Source organism: Hippocampus comes, unplaced genomic scaffold (assembly GCF_001891065.2).
Source record: "Hippocampus comes isolate QL1 unplaced genomic scaffold, H_comes_QL1_v1.1 scaffold317, whole genome shotgun sequence".
In the NCBI taxonomy this organism is placed as follows: Eukaryota; Metazoa; Chordata; class Actinopteri; order Syngnathiformes; family Syngnathidae; genus Hippocampus; species Hippocampus comes.
This window is the reverse complement of record NW_017805531.1, coordinates 207534-228345: the sequence shown is the minus strand read 5'-3', so window position 1 is coordinate 228345 and position 20812 is coordinate 207534. Positions and strand designations below refer to the sequence as shown.

At 43.2% G+C, this 20812-nt stretch overlaps 2 protein-coding genes and 1 long non-coding RNA gene across 5 annotated transcripts in view; 1 reads left to right on the top strand and 2 right to left on the bottom strand.

The window, feature by feature from the left end:
- gpr158b (G protein-coupled receptor 158b) overlaps positions 1-5906 on the bottom strand; it is a 30987-nt gene extending 25081 nt beyond the window's left edge. The window contains exons 1-2 of the mRNA XM_019877850.1: positions 4381-5906; positions 1454-1559 (exon numbers count right to left, since the gene is read on the bottom strand). Coding sequence (XP_019733409.1) covers positions 1454-1559; positions 4381-5186 — 912 coding nt within the window. The 5' untranslated portion in view covers positions 5187-5906. The remainder of the gene's footprint in view (positions 1-1453; positions 1560-4380) is intronic.
- A 2061-nt stretch (positions 5907-7967) lies between these two features.
- Positions 7968-18190, top strand: dis3l2 (DIS3 like 3'-5' exoribonuclease 2). 3 transcript variants are annotated; one of them, XM_019877897.1, is made up of 21 exons: positions 7968-8057; positions 8446-9221; positions 9317-9423; positions 9718-9771; positions 9923-10024; positions 10161-10290; positions 10819-10880; positions 10969-11198; positions 11273-11446; positions 11904-11983; positions 12052-12164; positions 12309-12416; positions 12574-12807; positions 12954-13033; positions 13164-13347; positions 13474-13560; positions 13767-13914; positions 14010-14140; positions 17228-17332; positions 17614-17718; positions 17938-18190. In XM_019877897.1, the coding sequence occupies exons 2-21, from the start codon at positions 8465-8467 to the stop codon at positions 18037-18039; spliced, it is 3093 nt and encodes a 1030-aa protein (XP_019733456.1). In that variant the 5' UTR covers positions 7968-8057; positions 8446-8464; the 3' UTR covers positions 18040-18190. The 3 variants fall into 3 exon arrangements, 2 of the variants coding, with proteins under 2 accessions (XP_019733456.1, XP_019733457.1); XR_002169201.1 differs by lacking the exons at positions 17614-17718; positions 17938-18190 and having other exon boundaries at positions 14010-14229; positions 16997-17332; XM_019877898.1 differs by lacking the exons at positions 17228-17332; positions 17614-17718; positions 17938-18190 and having other exon boundaries at positions 13767-13940; positions 14010-14134.
- Positions 18191-18986: 796 nt separating this feature from the next.
- On the bottom strand, positions 18987-19754 carry LOC109520572 (uncharacterized). The gene is made up of 2 exons (XR_002169202.1): positions 19361-19754; positions 18987-19071 (listed from the first exon to the last, which is right to left on the bottom strand). It is a non-coding gene; the product is annotated as an uncharacterized LOC109520572 (long non-coding RNA).
- Between the last annotated feature and the right edge of the window lie 1058 nt (positions 19755-20812).

Genomic DNA, 20812 nt, shown 5'->3' with positions numbered 1-20812 from the left:
CAGTTGTGGAGAGTATTTGAATTGAGAGCTCTGTGTCAAAGTCTCGGCTCGCCCCTCCCACGCGCCTCCTCAAAAAAGATGAACAGTGATGACTAAGTTGCCACTGAATCACCGCCTCACTGCGAAATGTCGTGTGTGTCAGGAGAATTATCATTAGAGAAGAGTAAGAGGTAGTAAAATGTGGAATATTGTCATGAATTCTTCTAAAGACACTCATGCCGCCTGCTATGATACAGCATGTGTGGATGTATAGTCTCTTTAAAAACATTTATCTGGATTCTCTTTCATGCCACCACTTGACGAAACATTGAGGAAATTCAACAAAAGCTTTTTTCGGCGTAGCCTGCAATGCAATGATGAAAGATCCAGCAGGTGTCCTAATGAGCAACAGAGCGACGCGGTGCTAATGCGGTATCACTTCAGTTCGCCCAGTGTGCCGCAACATTTTATGCGGCTCCATCTACCCATCACTAACTAACTGTCAGGAACTGTCCCTCACACCCTTCAAAGAGAAGGGGGAGGCTACCCTGACGTCGACTGAGGTGGGCTGGCGCTGTTTAGCTTTGCATCTTGTTGACAAAAATCTTACAAATATTAGGGAGCGAAGCTCATAAAATGTGCCAACGATGATCCAAGTTAACTGTCAAGTGTACATTGTTTATGTGACACAAAAAAAGAGCTGAAAATTGTTTGCTCCTGAAGTTAATCGTGCCTCCTGCGAAAGAAGTTCCTTCGCTCTTAAACTGATCAAAACACTCACAAGTACCCTGATGACAGAAGGCCGCCTGAGCTAATACAAAATAGTGAGTGTGAAATCTCTGGCTGGAGAAATAATTGTCACACAATTTGCCACTCAGCGCGCAAACATGAGAACCGTGCTATTGTAAATCAGGCATACTTGGGGGGGGGGACTAAATTTTGGTGGGGGTGGGGGCAGGCACACAGACAAAGAGCAGAGTCAATTATTCAAACCATCTTGATGCAATCCATTACACTGCATCTATTATGCATCATATGGCCAGCGACATGCCATGCACACATGAACAGCTACCCCCCCCCGCTGGGGTCAAGGAGGTTTCCCACAATACATCACATGAAACTCATCGGCACCCACGTGAAGGTGGAAGCCAACGCGCAAGAGCCATCACACACTGACACATGCAGATAGAACATGGGTCATCGCTGTCCCTTCAGCACACCGAAAAGTGACAAACATGATGTATGACGGTGTTGCCCCACCACCGATGGCATTTGAATTCAGATAAAATGTTCAAAATAAGATAGTTGCTGTTGTCCAGGAGCATTGGCGTCATAATTGGGAATGCGTGTCATTGGTTAGGATAGGGAGCAGATGTAAGCACTGCCCCACCCGGAGAACTTTTGGAAACACACTTTTCTCCATCGGGGTCAAAGTGGATGAATTAGGGAAAAGGTCGTTCAAGCTAGCACTTACTTCCATACTGGTAAGATTGCAGCGATGTGTCCCGGCAAACCAGCCACTGTCGGAGCACTGGTCAATATCCACATCCTGCAAATTCACGTCCAAACGAACAACACCCCTGGCACGGAGGAAAAACAGACCAAAAGTTAGGAAGAGATAAAGGATCCGAGAATAATGGTGACATCTCCAAGTATTATGATTTCCGCAAGGAAAGATTTTGGTGGCGGGATCCAGCTCTTGCATTAGATCGTACGACGCGATTTTTCGACAATATGTAATGTTGTGCTCAAAAAGCCATAAAAGGACAGTAGAGAGAGAACACAAATCTTTCATACCGTACAGTATACTAGACACGTTATCTGCGATGTCCTTGAAATTCTGTTGAATAGACAACGGCGCTAACATAAAATGGCGACACTTAGCTTAAACACACGCAGGTATCTGTTGCTCACATTACAATTCGGTCTTACTGCAGTATTTGAAAAAGTACTACAACCAAGATTTTTAAAAGCATTTCTTGTGAATCATATCGAAAATAGCTGTCAGAATAGTTGGCTAGCAAAATAAATACACCAGTCAACACTGTCCTGAAGCTAAAGCTCAGTCTTAACCATTGCACTGGAGCCCCAACGTGTCTTCGCGTTCAAACGAACTCCCTCTCGTCACGGTTTGAAATGTGCCATTCTCCTTTTCTCTTTTGTGCTTCTGTAGATGAGCCTGACACCCGCTGCCTCCATCTGCCTGCAGGGAAGTGGAACAAACGACCATGGAGAGAGGATTTCACCACCACCTCTCCTCCATGGTACACAACCAGACAGAATGAGAGGAGGGAACCAGTCAGCGTATGCGTGAGATGGTCAAAGCTTGACCGAGACAGAAAGCAGGGAGATGTGACAGATGCTTCGGCATCTCTCACTGTCAGGTTGTCATGTTTTGTGAATTTTTCAATTAGAAATGGCCTGTGCAGACAGTAACAAAAACAAAAAAATAGGGAGAGTTCACAGGAAGAAAGGCTTAAGCTTTTCTGTCCAGACGGTCTATTTATAGAAACATCATCGCAGCACTGAGATGACTGGAAGAAGCAGCGAAACATTTCAAGCACACACACGTCCATGATGAGGAAATCACATTTCTCCTCGCAACCTGACTTGAGCCAATACTTGAGTTGCAATATATTCTCCACACCAGATTTTCAATTCGGAGCACCATTTTAATTGGTTAACTCCGGGGTCGGAAAACCCGCAGTTTCTTAATTCTGCGGTGGCTCTCTGTGATTTGTGAAAAGAATGAGTCTTTCATTTCACCTGTGTCAACTGTAACTATATTTTTACATTTGCCTTACCTATTTATTCCTTGAACTCTCTGTTTGTCACACAAAATATGCGTCACAGCCCCCAATGTGCGACACCGAGTGCCAAGACTAATTCAATTGGTAAACCATGGATAAATCCAAGAAAAGTCTCTGGAAAACAAAAAGAACATTTCATGCTACGTGATACATAAACCTCGCTCAGATAGCCTCATAGATTATTTTAATTGCCCATCGTTTTGCCAATATATGTGACATTTTTCAGTAAAATATCCGTGCTCCACAGCAGTGGAGTAACAAAAAAATGGACTCAGACCTCCTTGACAGATCTTGCATCATCACTTGATTGATGACAAATTATCTGTGTCCACATGCCACTCTTTATATATCCATTATTATTCACGCATAGTATTATCGATTGCTACACCTCGCTCTGCCATATGCGAACCCTGAGCGTTGAAACGTGCATACTTGCAAGCCACTCATTCAAACGGCACTCTGGAGGGATGCAATAAAGCCTGCAGTGCTCCTCTGAAAGTAAGCATGACGAAGACATGCCCAGCTGCGCCTTGACAGGAGAGCATTTCAATGGAGAAAGGGATTATCTCTTCTTCTTTGCCATCTGTTTTCGTACATCAGTGCAACTTCAGTATTTGCACTCAGCTCATTATTATGATCATGTAATTTTCAAAGTGGTCTATTGCGATCATTTTTAAGGCACCCATATGATACTACAAAATTGTAAACTCTAAGCCCATACCGTTACTGTACGACAGTCAATCACTTTTGCCTTAAGTGACTTTTTGGAATCGTGATTTACCAAGCGGCACAGCGTGGAATGGATCTCTGCTCGGACCTTTCAGTGTGGAGTTTGCTAGTTTATCTACTCCGGCTTCCTCCACCATTCCTGAAACCTGCTTGCTAGCTTGTGCCAAATGTAAAGTTGATGCATGAGATAGAAGTACAGTATACTGTAAGTAGCACAATGGAAAATAAAATGGCACTATATAGTCAATTAAGCTTGCGTTTTAGTTTGAGTTGATAGTGTTTGTATTATGAGTCTGTTGAGCAATGGTTCAAGATATGGGTGCATTTGAATTCATGAAGCCCTGCCTGTGGATGGTAGATCAAACAATGACTTCTCAGTGACAGAGGGTGTACCAAGTTAGGTTAATTAATCACTCTCAATTGTCCGTAGGTGTGACGGGGAGTCTGAATGGTTGGTGTTTATCTCTGTGTGCCCAGCGATTGACTGACAACCAGTTCACGGTGGTACCCTGCCTCCAGCCCAAATTCATCTGGGATGGGCCCCAGCACACCTGCGACCTTTGTGAGGATAAAGCAGTTCAGATAATGGATGGATATATATCTGCATATCTTTATTTATCATAGTGATAAAACATTTTGTGGTGAAAAGAAGCTCTTTTTTGTTTCCATGAAGTGTCCTTTTTTTTTTTTAATTAATTAATGTTGGGAAGTTTGTGCTGTCGTTTGTAAACAGACAAGACAAAAATAAACTGTTCCTTCAGTTTCTCCTCTGCCCCATTTTTCCCGCCACACTTCAACATTTTGAAGTTGGTTGTCTCTACCAAGCTCGATGTCGCATGATCGCACAACACATTTCTCTCACCTGAACTCTAGTGCAGAGTCTCTCTTGAGTCCATAGAAGCCAGCTGACAAGGTGAGAAGCCAATAGGGCACAAAAGCCCCGTGTTCACATTCCAGGTAAGGCGCAGACCACTTGATCTGATTCTTGTCCAGAAGGTAAACTCCACTCTTGGGTTCCGATCCCTTTCTAAGCGTATATGCTCTCCTTCCGTCCCTAAACTCGTTCAACCACTCGGACTCGGAGTTCCTGCTCTTCAGCATCCGGTCCTGCAGCACCACCTCCTTCTGGTTTCGGGTCGCCTGCAGAAAGACGTCCCCGTGGAAGCTTACCACGGCTCTGTGGATTTTGGGATCCCCCTCGAGCATGCTCCGAACCAACGCCTGATACCAGTGAAGGTCCCGCTGTAAGGTGTCCTCTCGGGACCTGTTGGCCTGCAGGATCATGTTCAAAAAGTTGGTGGCGTGCGTCATGGTATCCAGGATGCCGTGCAGCGAGTAGTGGGTGGCGACATGCAGGCCGCCTCGCAGGCTGCTCAGCTCGTACCTCCGTGAGCAGTTGACCTGTCTCAGCGCGGAGGAGTCGCCGCTGTGGAGGAAAGCGGTCACCACCCTCGGCAGGTCCTCCTCGATTTTGTGCGCCACCACCGTGCGCTCCGTAGCCGGCGGCGAGTGAGAATAGGTCGGATGGCGGCGGGGCGGCTCCCTGTTGATTCCTTGCGTGCTGAACACCGAAGGGTTCTCGTCACGGTCGTTTTCCGACCACTCCACGTAGCCGTAGTTGGAGCCCAAAACGAGCCCCGTTTGCAGAAGCACGACCAGGAGAGCCATTCTTCTTTTTCGTCTTCTTCTTCAGGGACACCGAGAAGAAAGCGCTTGGGAAAGTGCTGCGAGCATAACCAGTAGCCTCGCCAATTTAACGAGCACTGACAAAAGGATGTGTCCTGCACAATGAAGGCACAGCCGACAGTAATTCCCTACTTTTCATTGCACGCAGGATCCCCTCAAAGCTCCCCCCAAGCCTCGCATCCAAGACAAGTCTCGTAACTCTGTACAAATCAACGTGACTCCTCTTCGAGGTGGAAGCGGCCACTCCGTGTGATTGATAAAAAGAGGCGAGGAGCAAATTGTTCATGAAGTTCCTCTCTACAAGAAAAAAAAAATCCCAACAGACCTGAGGTATCGCCTCAACCCACGACTGCGTGTGGTCTTTTCTCCCTGCCAGTCTGCCGGAGGTGGGCGGGGCGTGGGAACGGATTGGAGCTGTCCGGTTCTGAAAGTAGCGCCCGTGGGAAGAAAACTGAGGGTGGGATACTGAACGATTTACTCAAACTGGCATCATAACAGCTGATGTTATGCTGAAATTCATGCTGCGTCCGTCTCACAAATTAGATGTTTACTTGTTCTATCTATGGTGCGGTCCGTCTCGATCATATCCTCGTCTAAGGTGTTGAGGGAGCACACTCACAATTCATCATTGTACCTTTCACAATAATTATAATAATTGTATTTATATAACACTGCTCAAAGCATACTAACAAGGGCTTTGGTATTAAAACAGTAAAATCAACCAATGAATAAAAATACAATAAAATGATCAGCATCGTTCCTTTCTTATTCCCGAGCCAGCTTTCAGGGATCACTTAAAATAGATGTATTCCATCCGTCCATATGATATACTGCTCGTCCATAGAGTCACGAGTGCGGAGGAGCGTATCCCATGGAACTGACTTGGGGTGAGAGTATGCAAGGACAGCCTGAACTGGTTGTGAACCAAATGGTAAGGCACATAAAATAAAATAGAAACAAATAATTCACACTCACAATAGCACCTATGGACAATTTAGAGACTTACGACACATCAATTTGGAGTGAAGGGAAAGTGCCCGGAGAAAACCCATGCAAACATGGGGAGAACATTAAAAATGATGCTTAGAACAGAGATCGATGAGGCTCAGAAGTGTGAAACAAGATGTGCCATATCGCATATATGGATCAATCAAATATTTTCATATTCTATTTCTGTCAAGTGCTTGTGTGATTTTTCTTTGCTGAGTTCTCTTGACAAGCACACCATGGGAGCATTGCTTTGCAGTGTTGTGTAAACATGTCTGGTCTTCTCTGGCACTTGGTCACGACTGAAGATAGGCGATGTAATGTCTGGGGTGACTCAGAGGCCGTTGCCATGGCAGTAGAAGTGCATTGCAGAACCCTCCTGACATGATGCCCACTCCAACCAATAATGAAAACGGCATCCTGTTTGGCCCAACAGCACTGGCAATTACACTATCTCACGTTTATGATGACATTAGACGAAGGTAAAGATGGTGAGTACATGCAAGCGGAAGCAGAGAGCCGGTTGTGTATCAAGATGATGCATAAGGGAGAGAAAAATGACACTCTGTGTGATATGAGTGCTCCTGACCCATCTATTTCATCCCCTTTTACCAGCTGCACTCGCTCTCCTAACCCAATGAATATTTCATCGTCATTTGCTTCTTCATCTGCATGCTTTACAACTTGGGTTTGTGCAACCACAACCATGGTAGAGACTGCACTAGCTCTCTTTTCTACACATGCTCTGCTCACTTTGAGGTTTCTTTGGGTTTTATGGAGGAAAAAAACGAGTTTGGCAACCAGAAAGCTTTTACAAGCATGCTGCATTAAAAATGGCTTTGCTTCATGATTGTTAATATGGCATTGAATGAAAAATGTACCACTTTGTTTCGGCTTGCGTTTTGAGGCCATGTTTGTCGATGGAACGTTACCGGTCATGACTCACAAGCATGACATCCTATCTTTTATGAATCAGCCACATTTTCAGAGGATTATGTTGGGAATTATGTATACTGTGTATAGAGTTTCTGAATTTAGTCCAACATCACTCCATCTAAAGGTTTTCTGTATTGTTAATAACAAATGCGTAACAGTAAGAGCAGATTCATCGCCATTGCTTTCAGCAAAATTCCTCACACACAATATATGTAAATGCAGTCGCTGATGGTGAATCGCCTGCTTTATGTGCAGATAGACTGGGTTCAATTCCCAGCGTGTGTGTCTCTGTCTGTCACAATCATTGACTGACAACCAGTCCAGGGTGTAGTTTGCCTTCTGCCCAAAGACAGACGGTACGGGCTCCAGCAAATGAATGGATGGATTAGATTCAAATCGTGATGTTTTATGTGACAAAACATGCAAACAACCAATTATGAAGGAACATTTGGCAGCAATAGACAGTTCATCGCAAATTTAGTCCTGGTCTTGCTTAAGAATATGTTGTTTGACTATGAGATTGAAAGACAATCAGCGAGGCAAAATGCAAACTCAAAATATACGATGTATTTCATTTCCCATCACCAATTTGCTCATCGCTCACCAAGTACATATACTGTACGTAATTTAATCTTTGCTGCCCTCTGGAGTGCTTTTCATGCTAAAAAAAATCAAGCGCGTTCTTTTGTAATCTCATCCAGTTGTTCTTTGACATTTTAAAATAAAGTATGAATAACATTGAACGTGTATACACACACAATTAAATATATTACACTTTGATTCACGTTGGGACTTTTTGTGGAAATGGGGAAACATCGTTCAATATTTCCCAACAGCAGAAATGTGTGTTTAAGTGTTTTGTTTTGTTTTTTTCCTTACATCACCGGAAGTGACTGACTGAGCCAAGCTAAGAGTTTGCGTCCCTAACTGGTACGTAATCGATTTAAGATCGGCATTAAGTTATTAGTCACATATTTTGCTCAGCTCTTAATAAAGTTCATGATTAAGTCTGTGTAGCGCCGATAAATCTTCATGTGCGTTAAAACCGGTGCTCGCCGTCCCAAAACAACGCTAGCACCCAATGTTAGCGGCTACAGTTAGCAGAGAATGTTTACTATGATTAGAATCCACCGTCAGTTTACTGACACGGTAAACCCCATGCTTGTGTGAAAGAGGATAATTGCGCTTAGTTTCCCTTACAACCTCAGTTTAGTGCAGTTTTTTAATGTGACGCTAACTCAACAAATGCGACGCGAGAAGAACTGCTGTGTAGTGACTCATCGTTTGTTTGTCGCATCGCTTTCCCATTTATCCTCAGAGGGTCTTTTTAACGCACAATGGATTCTTCTCGGCCTCCAAAGAGGACCAACCCAAGACGTGAGGCGAAAGGCGGTCAAAGTGAGTTTAAAGCTCCCGGTCGCAAAGATGCCTATGCTCGACTTCTGAGCCAGCACCGCAGCAGCACCTTCACGAAGTTTCTGGAGCAATATGCCAAAGAGTCGTCCCTCCTTCGGGAAGATAATGGACCGCACACCCTACTTCAAGCCCAGAGTGACAAGATGAGCATACCTCAAGGAAAAAGGGACCTCGTGCCAAATCATCTCTCCGATTCCAGTGACTTTTCCCCTTCTTCCTTAAAAGACAAAGGAGACGAGAGCTCCTTGTCATTGTACATGGTAAAATTAAGCATTCAAAATGCACAGCAAGACAGTGAGAGGAAGCCAGGTGTGTCTGAAAAGAACAGGAAGGCACAGAGAAGGGATACTGCCACGAGCCAAGATGGGGACATTGAGTCGGGAGAGGAGCTAAGTTCTTTCGGCCCAAATGACTCCAGGAAGCACCAGCGTCAGCGGAAGAAAAATAAGGACACAAGCAAGGAAACCGTCTCGAAAGACATTAGTCAATTTGTTGAAAATACCCAAGATAAAGCCAATTTAAACCAACTGGAACAGGAGGACACGAAAAAGACAAAGAACAATAATCTGCCCAAGCAGCTGGAAGCGGGGAAGCCAATAGCTCTAATAGCTAAATGTTCAGGTGACAGTCACAATTTCAAGTCACCTCATGATTTAAAGAAACTACAAAAACCCACAGGTATGTTAGAAATGAAATCTGATCATGGCGATGAATGCATTTGGAAGATTATAACTCATTGATTTGTATTGAGATTTGAATTATTCTATCTACAGACAAGAATAAGAACAACGGGGGTAGAGGCTCAAGGAAACAAGTGTTTGAGCCCTATATGACCTCTGAAGATGTTTCTCGTGGCCTTAAAAGAGGAGAACTTATTCAGGTACACTTGTTGTTACGAGGGTGGTCCCCAAAGATTGTGGCAACATTTGTGAGCAGCGATTAAACTAAAATTGTCTTATACATGAATATGTGATGTGAAAAAATACATCGGTGTTAATTGAGAACACATTTCTCAAGGTGTTCTTGTGAATTTGCACAAAAGCATTTGACCCCGTGTTCTGTATTTGTCTAATTTGCTCCACTGTTCTGCTAGTGCTCCAAAAGGAGTCATTTTGTGAAGCATGAAGCATTTACTGCGCGATTATTGTAAAATGTAAATATTTTTTTTCTTCAGGGACAGTTGCGAATAAACCCCAAGAAGTACCACGATGCTTTCATCCCTTCTCCTGTAAGTGAATCTTGGCAGTATTTAAAAATAACTTGATGACATTTTTTGGATGGTGGAGGGGGTTATTGTCCTAACCTTATTACCAGTACTTCACCTCTAGTTGAAATGTACAAATAAACTTTTATGTTACTGTACTTCTTTTTATTTACAGGATGACACACGAGATATATTTTTGGATGGCATAATTGCTCGTAACAGGGCATTAAATGGTGACATAGTCGTGGTGCAGCTCTTACCACGGGAACAATGGAAGGTATTCTATACTCCCTTATTGGTCCACGTCATAATTTCAATCCCCACACTACAGTATAAACCACCACGGTCATTTTCAAAGGCTGAAGTGGCATTATTGTCATGAATTCAACCGATCTAAATGTTTTTCCTTGCAGGTTGTGAGATCGGACACTGACTGCGAGGGAGTCAGCGAGGCAGAAGCCCAGAAGGGAAACCTGATCCAAAAGAACATTGCGCAAGCACCGCATACGTCTGTGGAAGATCAGCGTCAGTTTGCAAGCAAAGGTCAGAACGCGACCCTCCCTCACAAACACTCATTGGCCCCATGATTAGGCACACCTGCAGAATATAATGAAGGGAATGAAGAGAGCTTAGTTTATCCAGAGAAATGGCTCTAATTGCCTGCATTCATATTTTACACAAAAAATATAGAACAAATTGTGATCACAAAACAGGTTACAATAATTTCAACTCATCTTCATCCTTCTCTAGTATTCACTTGATTTTTAAATAATATAGCGAAAGCGAACAATGCATGTGCGGCAGAAATTCTCTAAACCCCACACAAGCTAAACTTGTCTCTCAGTCGAGATGTATCACTTCAGCGTGCCTCTTTCACACCCATTACCGGTACTGCATTTTATTTCCGATGTAGCCATGGCTTTGGCAGCATCTTAGGGCATTTCGGGAAGAGCATTTAAAAAAAAAAAAGCGAAAGGGCGTGACCAACTGTGACGATGCAAAGGATTACTGAGATTTAGTTTGAATCCAACACTTGAATGAATTAAAGCAGCTGTTTCTTTTTCTTTGCAGACCATCTGGAAAACACCTCAACATCACAGTCCAATAGTGGCGCACTTCAAATGACCGCTAAAGTGAGTTTTTTTCCTACATTGTGATTTTGCGGAAGCCGATATCAACTCTCAATTCCTTCCGACACCTTTCTCATCACGAATGTACCAGGTGGTGTACATTGTTGAGAAGAAGCACTCGAGGGCTGTGACAGGCTCCCTGAAATTTCTACCGGACAAACCTTTTGCCATGTTCTCCCCTGTGGACCACCGCGTGCCCAGGATTAATGTCCCGCTGTCTGATTGTCCAGACGATTTTATTTCCCGCCATGATGATTACGCCAACACACTTTTCATCTGCCGCATCACCAACTGTCCTGCTGACAGCAACTTCGCCGAAGGGTGAATATCGGGGTGTGCGAACTGCACTTGGATTCTCGTGTTCCTGACTCTCCCTTTGCTCTGTGTCCCGTCAGTCGACTGGCGAAGACGTTGGGCCAGGCTGGGGAAATTGAGCCAGAAACGGAGGGCATTCTGACCGAGTATGATGTAGATTTTTCAGACTTCTCAGATAACGTGCTCGAATGCTTGCCCAAGAATGTGCCTTGGAACATCCCGCCTGAGGAGATGGCCAAGAGAAAAGACTTAAGGTGGGACTTGCTTATCCCTGGATAATCCGGGTTACGCTTCACGACAGTTACCCGAATTTGTCTGAACGCACGTAGTCGCTACACTCTGGTCATGCAGTCGCAAAGTTATCATCGTAGTTAATATTTGCATGACAAACACGCTAGGCAATATATTTCGCTGTCCTGTTGTATATTTCTGATTCCCGGCGAGCGGATTTACCCATTTGCAGATCTGTTTTTGTGCTCTGGCCGAAGCAGTTCAAGTATTTTTCTGACATTTTATGCCGTCTTAGTGCCAAGGAACTATGTTGATGTGAGTTGAGGAGCCGTATTTTAGCCAAAAGTAGAGCGAGCTTTGCCACATCATGCAAAGTGAATAGGCATGATTGCGAGCCCTGCGATTGACTGGCACTCACTCCAAAGGTGTACTTGGAACATTTCGTTCACGCACTAAGAAGAATCGTGCGTTCGTGTTTAGGAAGGAGTGCATCTTCACAATTGACCCAGCGACCGCCAGAGATCTGGACGATGCCTTGTCCTGTAAACCACTTCCAGATGGTATGTTCCACTTTGAACTCATACTTGTTCAGTAGATTGCTCTCAAGGTATATTTGTGTTTGACACAGGGAACTTTGAGGTGGGGGTCCACATTGCTGATGTCAGTTATTTTGTGGAGGAGGGCAAAGCGTTGGATAAAACTGCTAGCCGGCGAGCCACAAGTGTGTATCTTGTCCAAAAAGTGAGTCACCTCAAGTTTTAGTCATTGAAATGATCTGGATGATTTCGATCCTTTCTTTGATGGCTGAAAAAAATGAGAACAGGTCTTTGACTTGTATTATGGTGCACCTGTTGCTTTTCACCGTGATCTTTTGTCGCCATCTAGGTCATCCCGATGTTGCCAAGACTGCTTTGTGAGGAGCTATGTAGCTTGAATCCTCTGGCTGACAGGCTTACCTTCTCCGTCATTTGGAAAATCACACCTGAAGGAAAGGTACGTTCACGGGTTTATTTATTTTATTTATTTTTTTGTGCTGATGAGGTCCAGTAAATCATATGGTCAGTTACTCAAATGAAAATTCAAACTGCATTCTGTTTGCCCGCAGTCTTGAAATCGCTTTTGTATTTCTCATTCCTCTTCCTGCGGACAGATCCTGAGCGAGTGGTTTGGCCGCTCCGTGATCCGCTCGTGCGTCAAGTTGAGTTATGATCATGCTCAGAGTATGATCGAGGCCCCCGAGAAGACGTTTGCTGCTGAAGAACTGCCCCCGGTGGACCCCGAGCACCGCATTGACATGATCCACCAAGCTGTGCTCAACCTGCATTCTATTGCCAAGAACCTCAGAGCTCAGCGTTTCTCCGGAGGAGCTCTCCGACTGGACCAGGTTTGTTCACCCGCCGAATGTTGTTCTCTTTAATATGAACGACTCACGGTTGGTGATGATACTGACATGAACTTTTGTGCTCGGACTGCTTGTTTCTCTCATATAAACTTCAGCACTCCCATTTTTTTTTTTTGTTCTTGTTTCAGCTAAAACTCTCTTTCACGTTGGACAAAGAGACCATGATGCCCCAAGGCTGCTACATTTACCAGTACAGAGATAGTAACAAGTGAGTATTCTACGGTGCACTGTATCTCTGAATCTCAGCCTGTCATTTTTGTATTGCTGAATTTTGGTTGCATTGTTATACTTCAAGACAGTATATGTTTTATCCCCTCTTTTTTTTTTTTTTTTTTTAGGTTGGTTGAAGAGTTCATGCTGCTGGCTAACATTGCCACAGCCCACCGTATTTACAAATGCTTCCCTGAGCTAGCATTGCTCCGACGCCACCCTCCACCCAAAGCTAAGATGGTGGATGAGCTCCAAGAGCTGTGTGACCAGCTGGGCATCGACATCGACCTTTCTTCCGCTGGCGCGTTGAACGTTGGTTTTCATACAAGCAATTCAGACAAAACCGTTTCATGGTTATCGTTCGAACACGATGAACTGCTGAAGTTCAAATCAGATCACCCAAAATCTTTTCACTTCTGTGTTTTTCCAACTATGTAGAAGAGTCTACTTTCCATTCTTGGTAATGATGAATATTCCATTGCCCGGAAAGAAGTTCTCACCCACATGTGCTCCAGACCTATGCAGGTGAGCTCGATTGTCTCACTCCGTGTTTGCTGTTTGGTAAAATGGGGGTAATAAATAAAATATGTTTTTCCTATGCTGTATTGTCAGGAAAACATGCTCCTTGCTGTGTTATGTACCTGCAAAGTGTGTACTGTATTTATGAATAAATAATGATCATAATCATTGCATAATCTTTTTTTTTTCCTCTGGACTATTGTGTTCTCTAGATGGCGTTATACTTCTGTTCGGGGGTGCTCCAAGAGGAAAAGCTTTTTAAGCATTACGCCTTGAATGTTCCTCTTTACACTCACTTTACCTCACCCATCAGGCGCTACGCTGACATCATCGTGCACAGACTGCTGGCATCTTCACTCAGTATATGCTTTCAACACAATGCATATGTACGTTTCATGAAGACCGCCAGTTTTTTAAAAATTTTGACAAATTCTGCTTTGTATGTGTTCATTCAGACTGTGGTCCCAAGTTAGCAGTGTCCACAGAAGAAGTCCACAAACAGGCTTCACACTGCAATGAGAAGAAGACGGCATCCAAAAGAGTACAAGAGTTGAGCTCTGAGCTCTTCTTTGGAGTTTTCGTCAAGGTCGGTGCAACGGGACGTCTTTGTCAATGCAGGTGACTTGAAGTAGACTTTTGTGAAGATTGGGCGCTTACAAAGACAATGAGGCTCAGGTTTTCGAGCCGGGTTACGCTTCACGACAGTTACCCGAATTTGTCTGAACGCACGTAGTCGCTACACTCTGGTCATGCAGTCGCAAAGTTATCATCGTAGTTAATATTTGCATGACAAACACGCTAGGCAATATATTTCGCTGTCCTGTTGTATATTTCTGATTCCCGGCGAGCGGATTTACCCATTTGCAGATCTGTTTTTGTGCTCTGGCCGAAGCAGTTCAAGTATTTTTCTGACATTTTATGCCGTCTTAGTGCCAAGGAACTATGTTGATGTGAGTTGAGGAGCCGTATTTTAGCCAAAAGTAGAGCGAGCTTTGCCACATCATGCAAAGTGAATAGGCATGATTGCGAGCCCTGCGATTGACTGGCACTCACTCCAAAGGTGTACTTGGAACATTTCGTTCACGCACTAAGAAGAATCGTGCGTTCGTGTTTAGGAAGGAGTGCATCTTCACAATTGACCCAGCGACCGCCAGAGATCTGGACGATGCCTTGTCCTGTAAACCACTTCCAGATGGTATGTTCCACTTTGAACTCATACTTGTTCAGTAGATTGCTCTCAAGGTATATTTGTGTTTGACACAGGGAACTTTGAGGTGGGGGTCCACATTGCTGATGTCAGTTATTTTGTGGAGGAGGGCAAAGCGTTGGATAAAACTGCTAGCCGGCGAGCCACAAGTGTGTATCTTGTCCAAAAAGTGAGTCACCTCAAGTTTTAGTCATTGAAATGATCTGGATGATTTCGATCCTTTCTTTGATGGCTGAAAAAAATGAGAACAGGTCTTTGACTTGTATTATGGTGCACCTGTTGCTTTTCACCGTGATCTTTTGTCGCCATCTAGGTCATCCCGATGTTGCCAAGACTGCTTTGTGAGGAGCTATGTAGCTTGAATCCTCTGGCTGACAGGCTTACCTTCTCCGTCATTTGGAAAATCACACCTGAAGGAAAGGTACGTTCACGGGTTTATTTATTTTATTTATTTTTTTGTGCTGATGAGGTCCAGTAAATCATATGGTCAGTTACTCAAATGAAAATTCAAACTGCATTCTGTTTGCCCGCAGTCTTGAAATCGCTTTTGTATTTCTCATTCCTCTTCCTGCGGACAGATCCTGAGCGAGTGGTTTGGCCGCTCCGTGATCCGCTCGTGCGTCAAGTTGAGTTATGATCATGCTCAGAGTATGATCGAGGCCCCCGAGAAGACGTTTGCTGCTGAAGAACTGCCCCCGGTGGACCCCGAGCACCGCATTGACATGATCCACCAAGCTGTGCTCAACCTGCATTCTATTGCCAAGAACCTCAGAGCTCAGCGTTTCTCCGGAGGAGCTCTCCGACTGGACCAGGTTTGTTCACCCGCCGAATGTTGTTCTCTTTAATATGAACGACTCACGGTTGGTGATGATACTGACATGAACTTTTGTGCTTGGACTGCTTGTTTCTCTCATATAAACTTCAGCACTCCCATTTTTTTTTTTTTGTTCTTGTTTCAGCTAAAACTCTCTTTCACGTTGGACAAAGAGACCATGATGCCCCAAGGCTGCTACATTTACCAGTACAGAGATAGTAACAAGTGAGTATTCTACAATGCACTGTATCTCTGAATCTCAAACTGTCATTTTTGTATTGCTGAATTTTGGTTGCATTGTTATACTTCAAGACAGTATATGTTTTATCCCCTTTTTTTTTTTTTTTTTTTTAGGTTGGTTGAAGAGTTCATGCTGCTGGCTAACATTGCCACAGCCCACCGTATTTACAAATGCTTCCCTGAGCTAGCATTGCTCCGACGCCACCCTCCACCCAAAGCTAAGATGGTGGATGAGCTCCAAGAGCTGTGTGACCAGCTGGGCATCGACATCGACCTTTCTTCCGCTGGCGCGTTGAACGTTGGTTTTCATACAAGCAATTCAGACAAAACCGTTTCATGGTTATCGTTCGAACACGATGAACTGCTGAAGTTCAAATCAGATCACCCAAAATCTTTTCACTTCTGTGTTTTTCCAACTATGTAGAAGAGTCTACTTTCCATTCTTGGTAATGATGAATATTCCATTGCCCGGAAAGAAGTTCTCACCCACATGTGCTCCAGACCTATGCAGGTGAGCTCGATTGTCTCACTCCGTGTTTGCTGTTTGGTAAAATGGGGGTAATAAATAAAATATGTTTTTCCTATACTGTATTGTCAGGAAAACATGCTCCTTGCTGTGTTATGTACCTGCAAAGTGTGTACTGTATTTATGAATAAATAATGATCATAATCATTGCATAATCTTTTTTTTTTCCCTCTGGACTATTGTGTTCTCTAGATGGCGTTATACTTCTGTTCGGGGGTGCTCCAAGAGGAAAAGCTTTTTAAGCATTACGCCTTGAATGTTCCTCTTTACACTCACTTTACCTCACCCATCAGGCGCTACGCTGACATCATCGTGCACAGACTGCTGGCATCTTCACTCAGTATATGCTTTCAACACAATGCATATGTACGTTTCATGAAGACCGCCAGTTTTTTAAAAATTTTGACAAATTCTGCTTTGTATGTGTTCATTCAGACTGTGGTCCCAAGTTAGCAGTGTCCACAGAAGAAGTCCACAAACAGGCTTCACACTGCAATGAGAAGAAGACGGCATCCAAAAGAGTACAAGAGTTGAGCTCTGAGCTCTTCTTTGGAGTTTTCGTCAAGGTCGGTGCAACGGGACGTCTTTGTCAATGCAGGTGACTTGAAGTAGACTTTTGTGAAGATTGGGCGCTTACAAAGACAATGAGGCTCAGGTTTTCGAGGGGTACTTCAGCGCAATGGTTCTTCTTATGGTTGGAGTTTCCTGCAATCCAACTGAGAGTGTGTATTGAAATGAAGTGTTTTTATTCCCTTCTTTGGCTCCAAATGATTCGACACATCATTAATTATTGTCCGGTGGTATCTAATTTTAAGGCTATATTTTGGAGACAATTGTTTGTTATTGCTTTGAAGTGTCGCGGTCATTTTAAGGCTTTGTTCAATAGGACTGTGGCCCCCTGGATTCTGAGGCTATGGTGATGGCCGTTTTGGATCAGTCCTTCGACGTGCTGGTCCTGCGCTACGGAGTGCAGAAACGCATCTACTGCAAGGTTTTCCGCCGTATACTTTCTATCCAAATGTTTTCAGCTACTTTGGCCAATTTCAAACTCAAGCATTGCACTCAAACAATTGAATTATCTGTAACCTCACAACTGTTGATGAATGGAGCAGATCTTCTGGCACTTCTTATCTACCAGTGACATGACAGCTAAGCTGAACGTTGGCTGCCTGATACACGGGGCGTTTGATAAAAAGGGCAGAAGAACAGCGCACAAGCCTGAAGCTTGATTTATTTCATCAAAGCATTTTTATTATTTTCTGTGACCATCAGTCTGTCACCGGCCTGGCCTCATTCCACCATCGCAAGGTCGGGAAGAAATCTGAGCTGACTCTCCTGTGGACACCAGAGGACCCACAGGAGCCTCCCCTTGAGCAGGTGAAACTTTTAATGATAGTCTTCTTCTAGCTTTTTTTAGTAGTGTCCTTTCTGCTGTTTTGTTTCGTTTTTTCGTCTGTTTGTTTTGTTTTTGCTTTAGACCATAATCACGACTAAATGGCAGGAAGCCCAAAAACAGGCAACTAAGATGTGGCCAGGATGGTAACATCCATTTGTCGCGATGAATAGTGTGTTTGTGAATTGTTGCCATCTCCACAGGTCATTTCCATCTTCACACGAGTGGAGGTGCAGCTCAAGGCAGACGGCGTGGCCATGAAATGCAGCACATTACTCAAGAGGCCCAATGCGATTGCGCCATAAATGCTTGACACGTCATGTAAGCAGTGTTATTGTTTTACACATGGACACTTCCCTTAGCTGCAAAACACTCAGATATGCAGTCTGACATTGCGACTTATCACTTTTAACGCTTTGTGAACTCACTAATTAATCATGGTATGCCGGTGTCGTCAATTGAGTCGACAAAATCGATTATAGAGACTGTCATGTCATTTCATTTAGTGCAATATATATTTGATCCGGTCTTAAGATACTGAGCCTTCTTTAGGTAAAACATCATTAGTTGTTGTGAGTTCATACAGCCTACGTTTTGGTGTATTTGGCCCTTGTAGATGGCTGGTGGAACTTTAATTGCTTTTACTAAGATAGGTGAATACCTCAACTGGTATTTCTTAACTTGTATTATTTATGTGGCTACTTCATTTTAAGTCGTGAAACATGTATTTTTCACATAGTACAGTTTGTGATGTCACAATGGAATATGTTTCTTGAAAATGGTTTCAGCAAGGCCGAGACTAAGCTCATGTATTGTAATGAGATAAATAATTTATTCGCTCTTTTTTATGATAAGATTTGGGAGAAACTTGAATATAAATTGCTGCTGAACATGATTTAGCTTAGCCGAACTTAGCTGACAGCGAAGTATTTTGATTTGTTTTGGGTTTGTTTGTTTTTTTAAATGTGGAGACTTATAAAAATGTTGAGATTTTACTTTTGAATAAGCCCGTCATGCTTCATAAGTACCGTACCTCAATATAGCGCATGTTGAATTTCATTGAACTGTTTATTTGAAACAGTGATTCTTGTTTGTTTCCAGTTCATGCTGTGTGCGATGTTTTTGTTTTGCTTCAGCCTGAGCTTTAACTGTGTTTTTGAGGTCCCATGCCATCGAATAAATTGCTGCTGAACATGATTTAGCTTAGCCGAAGTTAGCTGACAGCGAAGTATTTTGATTTGTTTTGGGTTTGTTTGTTTTTTTTAATGTGGAGACTTTTAAAAATGTTGCGATTTTACTTTTGAATAAGCCCCTGTCATGCTTCATAAGTACCGTACCTTAATATAGCGCATGTTGAATTTCATTGAACTGTTTATTTGAAACAGTGATTCTTGTTTGTTTCCAGTTCATGCTGTGTGCGATGTTTTTGTTTTGCTTCAGCCTGAGCTTTAACTGTGTTTTTGAGGTCCCATGCCATCGAAATCAGAAAGTTTTCACTGTTTTACGCATTGTAAGGGTCACAGTGAATCTGTGACATGGTTGGAGTTTAACATCTATGCAGCTTGCTAATTGTTTGCAATAGATGATAAAAGGTGAAAGTCCTGTCATGCTTCATAAGTACCGTACCTTAATATAGCGCATGTTGAATTTCATTGAACTGTTTATTTGAAACAGTGATTCTTGTTTGTTTCCAGTTCATGCCGTGTGCAATGTTTTTGTTTTGCTTCAGCTTGAGCTTTAAATGTGTTTTTGAGGTCCCATGCCATCGGAATCAGAAAGTTTTCACTGTTTTACGCATTGTAAGGGTCACAGTGAGTCTGTGACATGGTTGGAGTTTAACATCTATGCGGCTTGTTAATTGTTTGCAATAGATGATAAAAGGTGAAAGCGTTTCATGTCAGCGCTATTCATTAGTCAACTCGACTGTATTTATAGAACACTTTAAAACAACCACCGCTGTATACAAAGTGCTGTACATGGAGCAAAAATCATTCATAAAACAAACAAGCAAACAATAAATGAATAACAAAGACAGTAGAAAGCACAAAAACAGTCAAACTAAAAATCAAGCCTCATGCTGAGTCATGAGCAGCAGCATTCTGGACCAACTGGAGACGCTTAGTGGAGGATAGGCTGACTCCAAAGTAAAAGGTTCCAAGAATGAATGGGCGGATGACCATCTGGACCCAAGTTCCAACAGATTTTGTTGCCGCCTTTGATCATCAGAATTCACGGCCGCTGCTGTGGCCACGCCCTTTACTGAAACGTGAAATTTACAGTAGAGCATGATTCAAGTGGATCTGGCCAGTGCACTTGGTGGCAGTATGATAAAATGTAAAAGGTATTTCTTGTCGCCACTCGGTGGTGCTATGTGGCAAACAAAATACTGTAACACAGACGTCTTCAAGTCATAACTTGTTACATGTGAATTTTGGGGAGCATGTAGAGGGGAGTTATTAAACAATAACAGTCTTAACAATGTGGCATGGGACTTTTAAGTTCAAGAAAAAAAAAGTATTTACTTGACATATAACCGGATTCCGTTAAAAGATTCAAGTGGATCTGGCCAGTGCACTTGGTGGCAGTATGATAAAATGTAAAAGGTATTTCTTGTCGCCACTCGGTGGTGCTATGTGGCAAACAAAATACTGTAACACAGACGTCTTCAAGTCATAACTTGTTACATGTGAATTTTGGGGAACATGTAGAGGGGAGTTATTAAACAATAACAGGCTTAACAATGTGGCATGGGACTTATAAGTTCAAGAAAAAAATGTATTTACTTGACATATAACCGGATTCCGTTGAATAGAAAGCTGCACAGGGAAAGACTGATCGTTGATCTTTGGAGAAATAAACATACTTGGAAATGCATTGTCCGTATCTCTTTACAAAGAGAGAGCATTCTCGTTTTGATAACTGAGTGCCGACAGTTGACGATCGCGTGTGGTGAAATGCTACACGAGATGATTTCCACATCTGAGATGTTTAAGACTTCACATGGAAGAAGTCAAATATTGCATCGTGAAAATGGGTGATGTTGATTCAAGGGTGTGTCAAAGTTGTTTGACACGGAAG

What these genes read in the sequence shown, in the direction of transcription:
- dis3l2 (XM_019877897.1), top strand. Translation starts at nt 8,465, where the DNA reads ATGGATTCTTCTCGGCCTCCAAAGAGGACCAACCCAAGACGTGAGGCG. An exon ending in GCCAAGAGAAAAGACTTAAG is followed by an intron (nt 11,447 to 11,903) that starts GTGGGACTTGCT and finishes GTTCGTGTTTAG; the next exon opens with GAAGGAGTGCATCTTCACAA. An exon ending in ACTGCTGGCATCTTCACTCA is followed by an intron (nt 13,915 to 14,009) that starts GTATATGCTTTC and finishes GTGTTCATTCAG; the next exon opens with ACTGTGGTCCCAAGTTAGCA.